Consider the following 16,259-nt stretch of genomic DNA (forward strand, 5'->3'; position numbering starts at 1 on the left):
ACTTTGAGCATAAAAGCTCCATGAAGAAGTGATGACATAACAAAACGCATGCAATAACACTAGTGCCTGAAGTGGTCGTTGAAGTCAAGGCCTGAGAGGCACGGGCTGTGAAAACATGTTGCGCTGCAGCTACAGCCTGCAAGGCGAGGCTGCGCCACACACAACCTGGCCAGATGATATTGGCACGTGTACTTGTTCATGTTTTTCCTGTGACCGCTTGTCACCGCCTAAGAAATGTTGTCGCACAGCGCAGGACGCGTCTGCCTCTATCTGAAATTTCTGGACTGTTATCGATGGTTCCATCCGCTGACTGTCGCAGAACCTTGAGTAATCTGGTGCATGTATGCGCGACGCGAATTGTGTAGAACTTTGTGGAAGACACGCGGGTTCCAGCGATTACTCTGGAACATTGGTCGACTGATGTATAAAAGGCGAGGCGCTTGACTCGCTGATCAGATTTTCGACGATCGCTGAGTGTGTTCGCCACTATCGTTGTTCTTTGAGCGTAGCCTGCTTTTGAGGGCACAAGATCGCCACAAAAAAGGCTAGCTTCGTTAATCACAGTTTTGCTGCCTTCTTCGCCGTCACTACCACGGGACATCTGGTGGAGGTGCTAATGCGTTCATGTACCGAACGCCCACGCAAAGCCACGATCCAAGCCCGAAACCCGAAGACAACACCATGTCGCCAAGGACCAGCGAGCAAGCCGTAGGAGGGAACGATTGCGACCGGAATACGGACCTCTTCCCGAGAAGACCAGAGAATCAAGGCCACGTGAGAAACTACAATTGCTGCCCCAGCATCCCCCATTCTGCTGCAACAACCTCGGGACCCACCAACCTTTCATGGATCATCGTCTGAAGATCCAGAAACCTGGCTCTAGACATATGAAATAATCGCGACTTGCAACAACTGGGACTCCGACGACAAGCTATGGCATGTATACTTCGCCTTAGAAGACGCCGCCAGGACATGGTTTGAGATACCGGGAGTCGACCCTGACAACATGGGACCTGTTTCATAGAGCCTTCCTGCGGACGTTTGCGAGCGTCGTGCGTGAGGAAAGGGCCGAAGCTATGCTAGAAGCCCGAGAACAACTACCCAACGAAAACATAGCGATCTTCCCCAAGGAGATGACGCCCCTTTTCCGCCACGCCGATCCCGAAATGTCCGAGGAGAAAAGCTTCGCCTACTCATGCATGGCGTCAAGCAAGAACTTTTCGCCGGATTGATACGAAATCCACCGAAAACAGTCGAAGAGTTTCTTCACGATGCCACGAGCATCGAGAAAATTCTGTAAATGCGCAACCGGCAATTCAACCGCCGCGCAAGCCCAGCAAACTACGCCGCAGATCAATCATTGGCCACCGACGACGTCCGCGACACCATTAGAGCGGTCGTGCGAGAGGAACTTCAGAGATGTTCCCAAGATCCCAGCCTCAGGTTGCGTCGATCGCGGACGTCGTGGGAGAAGGAACCCAGCGGTCACTGGAACTTCCTGAAGGCCAACCGAAATCGCCCCAGGCCTAGCCTGAAGCGATGACCTACGCCGCCGTCGTCCGCCGTCAAAGTAACACTCCGCGCCCGCGCCAGAGCGCCGTAACGACGGAGCCCCACCGTCTGCCGCCGCCGCCAGCTCGCCCGCCCGTCGTCCTGCGAAGCTACCCAAGGAAGAGAGCCGCCTGGCGCGCCCCTGACCACCGCGCGCTCTGTTACCACAGCGGAGAAGCGGGACACGTCTACCGCCGATGCCCATACCGCGAGATGGGAATGCGAGGATTCGCCATTAACGCGCCGCGGCCGCAGATTGGCGAATGACCTCGCGATATCGCCGACTACCTTACCGCCACTCAGTGGAGCCCTCGACGACCGTCCCGTTCGCCGTCACCAGGCCGCTACCTGTCGCCACAGCGCCGACCATACACTGGCGCCGCCCGGGTCCGGTCTGCGAGCCCATATACGGAAAAATAAAAGCAACAACCGATGTAGCTGCGGTTGCTGTTCGTCGATCTGACGGAGATCCTCCGCCGCCGACGAAGACACTGAAGAGACCGTCTCGCCGACATAACAACGACACGCCGCCGTCCCGACGAATCTGGAAGCACAGAATATGCAGACGAAAGACGACCTGATGACGGCATATACCAGCCACAGGTCAACACAACGCAGCCGTGATCCGACGCCAAGACCTAACTGTAACGCAAGACAAAGAACCACTGACCTCGACGTGCTTCTTGATAGCCAGGCAGTCGCCGCCTTTGTGGACAGAGGGCCCGATTACTCCGTAAAGAGTGGGCACATCGCCGTCCAGTTGAAGAAAGTTAAAACTGCATGGGAAGGCCCTCACATTCGAACCGCTGGAGGACACCTCATTACGCCGACTGGAATCTGCATGGAAAGAATTACCGTTAATGACCGGACATACCCTGCCACTTTTGTTATCCTCCAACAGTGTTCACGAGACGTCATTCTCGGCATGAACTTTCTGAACCAACACAGCGCAATCATCGGCCAGAAGTCAAAATCGATAATGCTGTTGAAAAATCAAGCGATACCGCCGAAGATCTCTCGTAGTCATCACGCCTTGATTGTGCTCGAAGATCAAGTGAGCATCCCGCCGTGCTTCAGCATTATTATTTCCGTCGGCACCGAAACAGCCGCTGACGTGGAAGGCGTCATAGAGGGCGACCAACATCTACTGCTCGAGCGAGAAATTTTCGTCGCAAGAGGGATCGCACGACTTCACGGAGGGAAAGCGGAAGTGTTGCTAACCAACTTCAGTCAATAGTTCAAGCACATCAGCAAGGGCACGACAATCGTGTACATCGAGGAAATCGTGGAAACCAGCAATGCCTTTGTGCTCTCTGACTCTGCCGCATCTATCCCGGCGACCATAGTTCCCGAACCATACTTCGACCTAAATCCAGGTCTCCCCATGAGTAAGCAGCAACAGCTCAGAAGTCTTCTCCGACGATACAAACACTGCTTTTCGACATCATCGAGGATTCGACAAACACCAGCTGCAAAGCATCGCATAATAACCGAAGAGTGCTCGACCACTCCGCCAGAGCCCTTACCGAGTTTCGAAGCGAGAACGTGAAGCTATTAAGCAACAAGTCGACGAAATGCTGCGCGACCACATTATCCAGCCGTCGAAAAGTCCGTGGGCATCTCCTGCAGTACTGGTGAAGAAAAAGGACGGAACCTTACGTTTCTGCGTCGATTATCGTCGACTGAACAAGATCATGAAGAAGGACGTATACCCCCTTCCACGGATAGACGACGCATTGTATCGGCTCTGCAACGCTAAATACTTCTCGTCGACGGACCTCAAGTCTGGCTAGTGGCAAATAGAAGTCAACGAGAGAAATCGCGAAAGAACCACCTTCATCATGCCATTCGGAAACCGCTCGGCGCCTGCAACGCTTCAGCGCGTCATGGATGCGGTGTTGGCAGGATTGAAGTGGCAGACATGTCTTGTTTACTTGGATGACGTCGTTGTCATCGCCGGAAATTCTGACGATCACATCAGGCGGCTTGCGACAGTATTAGAGGCCATCAAGTCATCAAGGCTCGCTCTGAAGACGGAAAAGTGCCGCTTCGCTTAACATGCCCTTCTGTTCCTGCGTCACGTCATCAGCAAATCTGGACTACGCCGCGACCCGCACAAGACAGCTGCCATCGCAAAGTTCCCGCTGCAGCCCACCGACAAGAAGGCAGTGCGTATAGATTCCTTGGCATGTGTGCCTACAACAGGCGCTTTGTCAAGGACTTTTCACGCTGATTGCATGTATTTGCGTCCTGCGCTGTGCCATAACATTTGTTAGGCGGTGACAAGCGGTCACCCGGAAAAGACAAACAAGTACACGAGCCAACATGTGCGGTGTGCACATCGGCTAAAAACGTTATGACATTTAAAATAAAAAGCGGCTCATGGTTCAGCAACAATGTTCGATGAAGAGGAAAGTGCTCACGGTATACGGGATAAAAGGAGTTTTCTACGTTGGCATTCTATTTCAACATACTGGATCATATATATATATATATATATATATATATATAACTGATTAAGCAGAATGGCCGACTTTTCTGCGACCAGTGTCCACAGCGCACCATCTGCGCTCGCGACCACAACTAAGCGCCTAGCATACTGTAGGCACGTCGAAGCACAAATACTACGTGATTTAACGCAATATAACGTCAACAAGTTGTATCACTAATATGTGAATAATATATTCCGTGGAAATCGTCCAAGATCGGAAACATCTTTTGCATCAATTTATGCAAAAGGAGCCTTGTGAATATCGGCCGAAGATATCATGGGTAATATTAAGCTCGTCATCGATTTACAAAACAAAACATTTCATTTATCATAAGAATTTCCAGTATTACCCTCGCGCGCTAGCTGCATCAGGTTTCCTGCAGTGACTTTATTTATTTAATTTCAAATTTAACTACAATCAACTGCACACCGGTTGGCACTGCATGTGCGTGGTTCTTATAAGTTACTAAGTTCAGAAAGGTTCAGATTACTTCATTTAGCAATATGAGCACGATGTTTTCCTTTAAATATATATCTAAAAACCAATTATGTTACGAAACTAGTTCCTGTCGGTAAAAGAGGGCTCGAGAGATTTGTTATAAAAACCCAGTTTTCGTTGTGCTTTTAAACGCACATCTCTTTAGTACTCAAAACTTTTTGTTACATAGGCACATCTTTATTTTATCGTAATACCTTTCTGCAGCGCATTCTGAAGTCCTGTAGTCATCATGACTACGTTTTAATCAGCAGATACCGCGTTCAAAGATAAACGTGATGTCTTGTCGTTAAAAAAAACGCAAGGCAGTTTAGTGGTGTTCACAAAATCAATTTATCTACAAATAGTAAAAAAATACAGAATTGTTGGTCTGACGGTGTTTGTATGTTGCGAGGTGAAGTGGTATGGGAGACGAAGAACACAACAATAGGCTCTCAAGGCTGGTAAAGAAAGACAGTCGAACGCGCAAGCAAATAAATACCCGTGAGCCGACCTTACGATGTTCGAAGATAAGAGAGAAGCTTGTTACAACACTTTACAGCAGAGCATCCGGAGTAGGAGTCATCTATATAGTCAGATTAAGAGTGTAGCCAACGATTTCGTTGATGCCAAAATATTCGCAGTTTAGGTAATCACCACCAAGACTTTCTACAATAAATATACTACAAGAAAATATACGAAGTCACTGTAGTGAAGTAAAGCAAGACAAAACAAACCAAAGCAAAAGAAGGATAGAAAAAGCACTCGAGAGGCTCCTCTTATAAGGTTCCCGTTCTCGCTCTAAATAGAGAGATAAAAATGATGCGATAGGCAGGGAGGTCAACCGGAGATAGATATCCAGTTTTCTACGAAAATTTCTTAAGGAAAAAACATACGACCCTTTCCGATGATCGACTACTGTTACATATGCAGGCGGTGAGGTTACAAGCCCGCCTTCAACGACAGTCGAACTAACAACAGCACGGGCGTCAACGGAAAATGCTTCGTCGATTCCCAGCGAACAATCGACCGATTCAACAGTTTCTGTCAGTCCGGTGACTAAACTTCAAACCAGGTTCCATGCATCGACTATGTCGTCACCGACTGCAACACAAGTAAACGCGTCATTGGCCAAAGAAGAAGCGTCTACTTCGATCCCTACTGATGTTACCATTAGAGCAAATGAAACGGCCTCTGAATCGGGAACAACTCGGTCGACAGCGGATTTTGTTCCTACTTCCAACACTACTGGTGAGTCGAGTGTTTTGACAACTTCCTTGGCTCCAGTTATAATATGTGGTTTTTATTGGCGCAAGATTCAGATATGGCCAAAGAGCCCCACGAAATATGGCGATGGTTTCTCAATTTATTATGAATGCAGAAGATAGTGAGCTGCAAATGGTAGATGTACCATGGCTTGGCCTAAAACAATTCACTTTAACATGCGCAAAATATGAGCATTAAATAATGACGATGACTACTGATGTGAACTTTGAGCATAAAAGCTCCATGAAGAAGTGATGACATAACAAAACGCATGCAATAACACTAGTGCCTGTAGTGGTCGTTGAAGTCAAGGCCTGAGAGGCACGGGCTGTGAAAACATGTTGCGCTGCAGCTACAGCCTGCAAGGCGAGGCTGCGCCACACACAACCTGGCCAGATGATATTGGCACGTGTACTTCACGTTTTTCCGGTGACCGCTTGTCACCGCCTAACAAATGTTGTCGCACAGCGCAGGACGCGTCTGCCTCTTTCTGAAGTTTCTGGACTGTTATCGATGGTTCCATTCGCTGACTGTCGCAGAACCTTGAGTAATCTGGTGCATGTATGGGCGACGCGAATTGTGTAGAACTTTGTGGAAGACACGCGGGTTCCAGCGATTACTCTGGAACATTGGTCGACTGATGTATAAAAGGCGAGGCGCTTGACCCGCTGATCAGATTTTCGACGATCGCAGAGTGTTTCGACGATCGCTGAGGCTGCTTTTGAGGGCACAAGATCGCCACAAAAAAGGCTAGCTTCGTTAATCACAGTTTTGCTGCCTTCTTCGCCGTCACTACCACGGGACATCTGGTGGAGGTGCTAATGCGTTCATGTACCGAACGCCCACGCAAAGCCACGACCCAAGCCCGAAACCCGAAGACAACACCGTGTCGCCAAGGACCAGCGAGCAAGCCGTAGGAGGGAACGATTGCGACCGGAATACGGACCTCTTCCCGAGAAGACCAGAGAATCAAGGCCACGTCAGAAACTACAATTGCTGCCCCAGCATCCCCCATTCTGCTGCAACAACCTCGGGACCCACCAACCTTTCATGGATCATCGTCTGAAGATCCAGAAACCTGGCTCTAGACATATGAAATAATCGCGACTTGCAACAACTGGGACTCCGACGACAAGCTATGGCATGTATACTTCGCCTTAGAAGACGCCGCCAGGACATGGTTTGAGATACCGGGAGTCGACCCTGACAACATGGGACCTGTTCCATAGAGCCTTCCTGCGGACGTTTGCGAGCGTCGGGCGTGAGGAAAGGGCCTAAGCTATGCTAGAAGCCCGAGAACAACTACCCAACGAAAACATAGCGATCTTCCCCAAGGAGATGACGCCCCTTTTCCGCCACGCCGATCCCGAAATGTCCGAGGAGAAAAGCTTCGCCTACTCATGCATGGCGTCAAGCAAGAACTTTTCACCGGATTGATACGAAATCCACCGAAAACAGTCGAAGAGTTTCTTCACGATGCCACGAGCATCGAGAAAATTCTGTAAATGCGCAACCGGCAATTCAACCGCCGCGCAAGCCCAGCAAACTACGCCGCAGATCAATCATTGGCCACGGACGACGTCCGCGACACCATTAGAGCGGTCGTGCGAGAGGAACTTGTGATGTTCCCAAGATCCCAGCCTCAGGTTGCGTCGATCGCGGACGTCGTGGGAGAAGGAACGCAGCGGTCACTGGAACTTCCTGAAGGCCAACCGAAATCGCCCCAGGCCTAGCCTGAAGCGATGACCTACGCCGGCGTCGTCCGCCATCAAAGTAACACTCCGCGCCCGCGCCAGAGCGCCGTAACGACGGAGCCCCACCGTCTGCCGCCGCCGCCAGCTCGCCCGCCCGTCGTCCTGCGAAGCTACCCAAGGAAGAGAGCCGCCTGGCGCGCCCCTGACCACCGCGCGCTCTGTTACCACAGCGGAGAAGCGGGACACGTCTACCGCCGATGCCCATACCGCGAGATGGGAATGCGAGGATTCGCCATTAACGCGCCGCGGCCGCAGATTGGCGAATGACCTCGCGATATCGCCGACTACCTTACCGCCACTCAGTGGAGCCCTCGACGACCGTCCCGTTCGCCGTCACCAGGCCGCTACCTGTCGCCACAGCGCCGACCATACACTGGCGCAGCCCGGGTCCGGTCTGCGAGCCCATATACGGAAAAATAAAAGCAACAACCGATGTAGCTGCGGTTGCTGTTCGTCGATCTGACGGAGATCCTCCGCCGCCGACGAAGACACTGAAGAGACCGTCTCGCCGACATAACAACGACACGCCGCCGTCCCGACGAATCTGGAAGCACAGAATATGCAGACGAAAGACGACCTGATGACGGCATATACCAGCCACAGGTCAACACAACGCAGCCGTGATCCGACGCCAAGACCTAACTGTAACGCAAGACAAAGAACCACTGACCTCGACGTGCTTCTTGATAGCCAGGCAGTCGCCGCCTTTGTGGACAGAGGGCCCGATTACTCCGTAAAGAGTGGACACATCGCCGTCCAGTTGAAGAAAGTTAAAACTGCATGGGAAGGCCCTCACATTCGAACCACTGGAGGACACCTCATTACGCCGACTGGAATCTGCATGGAAAGAATTACCGTTAATGACCGGACATACCCTGCCACTTTTGTTATCCTCCAACAGTGTTCACGAGACGTCATTCTCGGCATGAACTTTCTGAACCAACACAGCGCAATCATCGGCCAGAAGTCAAAATCGATAATGCTGTTGGAAAATCAAGCGATACCGCCGAAGATCTCTCGCAGTCATCACGCCTTGATTGTGCTCGAAGATCAAGTGAGCATCCCGCCGTGCTTCAGCATTATTATTTCCGTCGGCACCGAAACAGCCGCTGACGTGGAAGGCGTCATAGAGGGCGACCAACATCTACTGCTCGAGCGAGAAATTTTCGTCGCAAGAGGGATCGCACGACTTCACGGAGGGAAAGCGGAAGTGTTGCTAACCAACTTCAGTCAATAGTTCAAGCACATCAGCAAGGGCACGACAATCGTGTACATCGAGGAAATCGTGGAAACCAGCAATGCCTTTGTGCTCTCTGACTCTGCCGCATCTATCCCGGCGACCATAGTTCCCGAACCATACTTCGACCTAAATCCAGGTCTCCCCATGAGTAAGCAGCAACAGCTCAGAAGTCTTCTCCGACGATACAAACACTGCTTTTCGACATCATCGAGGATTCGACAAACACCAGCTGCAAAGCATCGCATAATAACCGAAGAGTGCTCGACCACTCCGCCAGAGCCCTTACCGAGTTTCGAAGCGAGAACGTGAAGCTATTAAGCAACAAGTCGACGAAATGCTGCGCGACCACATTATCCAGCCGTCGAAAAGTCCGTGGGCATCTCCTGCAGTACTGGTGAAGAAAAAGGACGGAACCTTACGTTTCTGCGTCGATTATCGTCGACTGAACAAGATCATGAAGAAGGACGTATACCCCCTTCCACGGATAGACGACGCATTGTATCAGCTCTGCAACGCTAAATACTTCTCGTCGACGGACCTCAAGTCTGGCTACTGGCAAATAGAAGTCAACGAGAGAAATCGCGAAAGAACCACCTTCATCATGCCATTCGGAAACCGCTCGGCGCCTGCAACGCTTCAGCGCGTCATGGATGCGGTGTTGGCAGGATTGAAGTGGCAGACATGTCTTGTTTACTTGGATGACGTCGTTGTCATCGCCGGAAATTCTGACGATCACATCAGGCGGCTTGCGACAGTATTAGAGGCCATCAAGTCATCAAGGCTCGCTCTGAAGACGGAAAAGTGCCGCTTCGCTTAACATGCCCTTCTGTTCCTGCGTCACGTCATCAGCAAATCTGGACTACGCCGCGACCCGCACAAGACAGCTGCCATCGCAAAGTTCCCGCTGCAGCCCACCGACAAGAAGGCAGTGCGTATAGATTCCTTGGCATGTGTGCCTACAACAGGCGCTTTGTCAAGGACTTTTCACGCTGATTGCATGTATTTGCGTCCTGCGCTGTGCCATAACATTTGTTAGGCGGTGACAAGCGGTCACCCGGAAAAGACAAACAAGTACACGAGTCAACATGTGCGGTGTGTACATCGGCTAAAAACGTTATGACATTTAAAATAAAAAGCGGCTCATGGTTCAGCAACAATGTTCGATGAAGAGGAAAGTGCTCATGGTATACGGGATAAAAGGAGTTTTCTACGTTGGCATTCTATTTCAACATACTGGATCATATATATATATATATATATATATAACTGATTAAGCAGAATGGCCGACTTTTCTGCGACCAGTGTCCACAGCGCACCATCTGCGCTCGCGACCACAACTAAGCGCCTAGCATGCTGTAGGCACGTCGATGCACAAATACTACGTGATTTAACGCAATATAACGTCAACAAGTTGTATCACTAATATGTGAAGAATATATTCCGTGGAAATCGTCCAAGATCGGAAACATCTTTTGCATCAATTTATGCAAAAGGAGCCTTGTGAATATCGGCCGAAGATATCATGGGTAATATTAAGCTCGTCATCGATTTACAAAACAAAACATTTCATTTATCATAAGAATTTCCAGTATTACCCTCGCGCGCTAGCTGCATCAGGTTTCCTGCAGTGACTTTATTTATTTAATTTCAAATTTAACTACAATCAACTGCACACCGGTTGGCACTGCATGTGCGTGGTTCTTATAAGTTACTAAGTTCAGAAAGGTTCAGATTACTTCATTTAGCAATATGAGCACGATGTTTTCCTTTAAATATATATCTAAAAACCAATTATGTTACGAAACTAGTTCCTGTCGGTAAAAGAGGGCTCGAGAGATTTGTTATAAAAACCCAGTTTTCGTTGTGCTTTTAAACGCACATCTCTTTAGTACTCAAAACTTTTTGTTACATAGGCACATCTTTATTTTATCGTAATACCTTTCTGCAGCGCATTCTGAAGTCCTGTAGTCATCATGACTACGTTTTAATCAGCAGATACCGCGTTCAAAGATAAACGTGATGTCTTGTCGTTAAAAAAAACGCAAGGCAGTTTAGTGGTGTTCACAAAATCAATTTATCTACAAATAGTAAAAAAATACAGAATTGTTGGTCTGACGGTGTTTGTATGTTGCGAGGTGAAGTGGTATGGGAGACGAAGAACACAACAATAGGCTCTCAAGGCTGGTAAAGAAAGACAGTCGAACGCGCAAGCAAATAAATACCCGTGAGCCGACCTTACGATGTTCGAAGATAAGAGAGAAGCTTGTTACAACACTTTACAGCAGAGCATCCGGAGTAGGAGTCATCTATATAGTCAGATTAAGAGTGTAGCCAACGATTTCGTTGATGCCAAAATATTCGCAGTTTAGGTAATCACCACCAAGACTTTCTACAATAAATATACTACAAGAAAATATACGAAGTCACTGTAGTGAAGTAAAGCAAGACAAAACAAACCAAAGCAAAAGAAGGATAGAAAAAGCACTCGAGAGGCTCCTCTTATAAGGTTCCCGTTCTCGCTCTAAATAGAGAGATAAAAATGATGCGATAGGCAGGGAGGTCAACCGGAGATAGATATCCAGTTTTCTACGAAAATTTCTTAAGGAAAAAACATACGACCCTTTCCGATGATCGACTACTGTTACATATGCAGGCGGTGAGGTTACAAGCCCGCCTTCAACGACAGTCGAACTAACAACAGCACGGGCGTCAACGGAAAATGCTTCGTCGATTCCCAGCGAACAATCGACCGATTCAACAGTTTCTGTCAGTCCGGTGACTAAACTTCAAACCAGGTTCCATGCATCGACTATGTCGTCACCGACTGCAACACAAGTAAACGCGTCATTGGCCAAAGAAGAAGCGTCTACTTCGATCCCTACTGATGTTACCATTAGAGCAAATGAAACGGCCTCTGAATCGGGAACAACTCGGTCGACAGCGGATTTTGTTCCTACTTCCAACACTACTGGTGAGTCGAGTGTTTTGACAACTTCCTTGGCTCCAGTTATAATATGTGGTTTTTATTGGCGCAAGATTCAGATATGGCCAAAGAGCCCCACGAAATATGGCGATGGTTTCTCAATTTATTATGAATGCAGAAGATAGTGAGCTGCAAATGGTAGATGTACCATGGCTTGGCCTAAAACAATTCACTTTAACATGCGCAAAATATGAGCATTAAATAATGACGATGACTACTGATGTGAACTTTGAGCATAAAAGCTCCATGAAGAAGTGATGACATAACAAAACGCATGCAATAACACTAGTGCCTGTAGTGGTCGTTGAAGTCAAGGCCTGAGAGGCACGGGCTGTGAAAACATGTTGCGCTGCAGCTACAGCCTGCAAGGCGAGGCTGCGCCACACACAACCTGGCCAGATGATATTGGCACGTGTACTTCACGTTTTTCCGGTGACCGCTTGTCACCGCCTAACAAATGTTGTCGCACAGCGCAGGACGCGTCTGCCTCTTTCTGAAGTTTCTGGACTGTTATCGATGGTTCCATAAGCTGACTGTCGCAGAACCTTGAGTAATGTGGTGCATGTATGGGCGACGCGAATTGTGTAGAACTTTGTGGAAGACACGCGGGTTCCAGCGATTACTCTGGAACATTGGTCGACTGATGTATAAAATGCGAGGCGCTTGACCCGCTGATCAGATTTTCGACGATCGCTGAGTGTTTCGACGATCGCTGAGCCTGCTTTTGAGGGCACAAGATCGCCACAAAAAAGGCTAGCTTCGTTAATCACAGTTTTGCTGCCTTCTTCGCCGTCACTACCACGGGACATCTGGTGGAGGTGCTAATGCGTTCATGTACCGAACGCCCACGCAAAGCCACGACCCAAGCCCGAAACCCGAAGACAACACCGTGTCGCCAAGGACCAGCGAGCAAGCCGTAGGAGGGAACGATTGCGACCGGAATACGGACCTCTTCCCGAGAAGACCAGAGAATCAAGGCCACGTCAGAAACTACAATTGCTGCCCCAGCATCCCCCATTCTGCTGCAACAACCTCGGGACCCACCAACCTTTCATGGATCATCGTCTGAAGATCCAGAAACCTGGCTCTAGACATATGAAATAATCGCGACTTGCAACAACTGGGACTCCGACGACAAGCTATGGCATGTATACTTCGCCTTAGAAGACGCCGCCAGGACATGGTTTGAGATACCGGGAGTCGACCCTGACAACATGGGACCTGTTCCATAGAGCCTTCCTGCGGACGTTTGCGAGCGTCGTGCGTGAGGAAAGGGCCTAAGCTATGCTAGAAGCCCGAGAACAACTACCCAACGAAAACATAGCGATCTTCCCCAAGGAGATGACGCCCCTTTTCCGCCACGCCGATCCCGAAATGTCCGAGGAGAAAAGCTTCGCCTACTCATGCATGGCGTCAAGCAAGAACTTTTCACCGGATTGATACGAAATCCACCGAAAACAGTCGAAGAGTTTCTTCACGATGCCACGAGCATCGAGAAAATTCTGTAAATGCGCAACCGGCAATTCAACCGCCGCGCAAGCCCAGCAAACTACGCCGCAGATCAATCATTGGCCACCGACGACGTCCGCGACACCATTAGAGCGGTCGTGCGAGAGGAACTTCAGAGATGTTCCCAAGATCCCAGCCTCAGGTTGCGTCGATCGCGGACGTCGTGGGAGAAGGAACCCAGCGGTCACTGGAACTTCCTGAAGGCCAACCGAAATCGCCCCAGGCCTAGCCTGAAGCGATGACCTACGCCGCCGTCGTCCGCCGTCAAAGTAACACTCCGCGCCCGCGCCAGAGCGCCGTAACGACGGAGCCCCACCGTCTGCCGCCGCCGCCAGCTCGCCCGCCCGTCGTCCTGCGAAGCTACCCAAGGAAGAGAGCCGCCTGGCGCGCCCCTGACCACCGCGCGCTCTGTTACCACAGCGGAGAAGCGGGACACGTCTACCGCCGATGCCCATACCGCGAGATGGGAAAGCGAGGATTCGCCATTAACGCGCCGCGGCCGCAGATTGGCGAATGACCTCGCGATATCGCCGACTACCTTACCGCCACTCAGTGGAGCCCTCGACGACCGTCCCGTTCGCCGTCACCAGGCCGCTACCTGTCGCCACAGCGCCGACCATACACTGGCGCAGCCCGGGTCCGGTCTGCGAGCCCATATACGGAAAAATAAAAGCAACAACCGATGTAGCTGCGGTTGCTGTTCGTCGATCTGACGGAGATGCTCCGCCGCCGACGAAGACACTGAAGAGACCGTCTCGCCGACATAACAACGACACGCCGCCGTCCCGACGAATCTGGAAGCACAGAATATGCAGACGAAAGACGACCTGATGACGGCATATACCAGCCACAGGTCAACACAACGCAGCCGTGATCCGACGCCAAGACCTAACTGTAACGCAAGACAAAGAACCACTGACCTCGACGTGCTTCTTGATAGCCAGGCAGTCGCCGCCTTTGTGGACAGAGGGCCCGATTACTCCGTAAAGAGTGGACACATCGCCGTCCAGTTGAAGAAAGTTAAAACTGCATGGGAAGGCCCTCACATTCGAACCGCTGGAGGACACCTCATTACGCCGACTGGAATCTGCATGGAAAGAATTACCGTTAATGACCGGACATACCCTGCCACTTTTGTTATCCTCCAACAGTGTTCACGAGACGTCATTCTCGGCATGAACTTTCTGAACCAACACAGCGCAATCATCGGCCAGAAGTCAAAATCGATAATGCTGTTGGAAAATCAAGCGATACCGCCGAAGATCTCTCGTAGTCATCACGCCTTGATTGTGCTCGAAGATCAAGTGAGCATCCCGCCGTGCTTCAGCATTATTATTTCCGTCGGCACCGAAACAGCCGCTGACGTGGAAGGCGTCATAGAGGGCGACCAACATCTACTGCTCGACCGAGAAATTTTCGTCGCAAGAGGGATCGCACGACTTCACGGAGGGAAAGCGGAAGTGTTGCTAACCAATTTCAGTCAATAGTTCAAGCACATCAGCAAGGGCACGACAATCGTGTACATCGAGGAAATCGTGGAAACCAGCAATGCCTTTGTGCTCTCTGACTCTGCCGCATCTATCCCGGCGACCATAGTTCCCGAACCATACTTCGACCTAAATCCAGGTCTCCCCATGAGTAAGCAGCAACAGCTCAGAAGTCTTCTCCGACGATACAAACACTGCTTTTCGACATCATCGAGGATTCGACAAACACCAGCTGCAAAGCATCGCATAATAACCGAAGAGTGCTCGACCACTCCGCCAGAGCCCTTACCGAGTTTCGAAGCGAGAACGTGAAGCTATTAAGCAACAAGTCGACGAAATGCTGCGCGACCACATTATCCAGCCGTCGAAAAGTCCGTGGGCATCTCCTGCAGTACTGGTGAAGAAAAAGGACGGAACCTTACGTTTCTGCGTCGATTATCGTCGACTGAACAAGAACATGAAGAAGGACGTATACCCCCTTCCACGGATAGACGACGCATTGGATCGGCTCTGCAACGCTAAATACTTCTCGTCGACGGACCTCAAGTCTGGCTACTGGCAAATAGAAGTCAACGAGAGAAATCGCGAAAGAACCACCTTCATCATGCCATTCGGAAACCGCTCGGCGCCTGCAACGCTTCAGCGCGTTATGGATGCGGTGTTGGCAGGATTGAAGTGGCAGACATGTCTTGTTTACTTGGATGACGTCGTTGTCATCGCCGGAAATTCTGACGATCACATCAGGCGGCTTGCGACAGTATTAGAGGCCATCAAGTCATCAAGGCTCGCTCTGAAGACGGAAAAGTGCCGCTTCGCTTAACATGCCCTTCTGTTCCTGCGTCACGTCATCAGCAAATCTGGACTACGCCGCGACCCGCACAAGACAGCTGCCATCGCAAAGTTCCCGCTGCAGCCCACCGACAAGAAGGCAGTGCGTATAGATTCCTTGGCATGTGTGCCTACAACAGGCGCTTTGTCAAGGACTTTTCACGCTGATTGGATGTAATTGCGTCCTGCGCTGTGCCATAACATTTGTTAGGCGGTGACAAGCGGTCACCCGGAAAAGACAAACAAGTACACGAGTCAACATGTGCGGTGTGTACATCGGCTAAAAACGTTATGACATTTAAAATAAAAAGCGGCTCATGGTTCAGCAACAATGTTCGATGAAGAGGAAATTGCTCACGGTATACGGGATAAAAGGAGTTTTCTACGTTGGCATTCTATTTCAACATACTGGATCATATATATATATATATATATATATATATATATATATATATATATATATATATATAACTGATTAAGCAGAATGGCCGACTTTTCTGCGACCAGTGTCCACAGCGCACCATCTGCGCTCGCGACCACAACTAAGCGCCTAGCATACTGTAGGCACGTCGATGCACAAATACTACGTGATTTAACGCAATATAACGTCAACAAGTTGTATCACTAATATGTGAAGAATATATTCCGTGGAAATCGTCCAAGATCGGAAACATC

The 16,259-nt window shown here is 49.9% G+C and overlaps 1 protein-coding gene across 1 annotated transcript in view; it reads left to right on the forward strand.

Annotated features, from left to right (window-relative positions):
• LOC126531500 (uncharacterized) overlaps positions 1 to 16,259 on the forward strand; it is a 92,421-nt gene that overhangs the window by 24,480 nt on the left and 51,682 nt on the right. The window contains exons 5-6 of the mRNA XM_055071199.1: positions 5,451 to 5,768; positions 11,431 to 11,748. Coding sequence (XP_054927174.1) covers positions 5,451 to 5,768; positions 11,431 to 11,748 — 636 coding nt within the window. The remainder of the gene's footprint in view (positions 1 to 5,450; positions 5,769 to 11,430; positions 11,749 to 16,259) is intronic.

Source organism: Dermacentor andersoni, chromosome 5 (assembly GCF_023375885.2).
Source record: "Dermacentor andersoni chromosome 5, qqDerAnde1_hic_scaffold, whole genome shotgun sequence".
Classification (NCBI taxonomy): Eukaryota; Metazoa; Arthropoda; class Arachnida; order Ixodida; family Ixodidae; genus Dermacentor; species Dermacentor andersoni.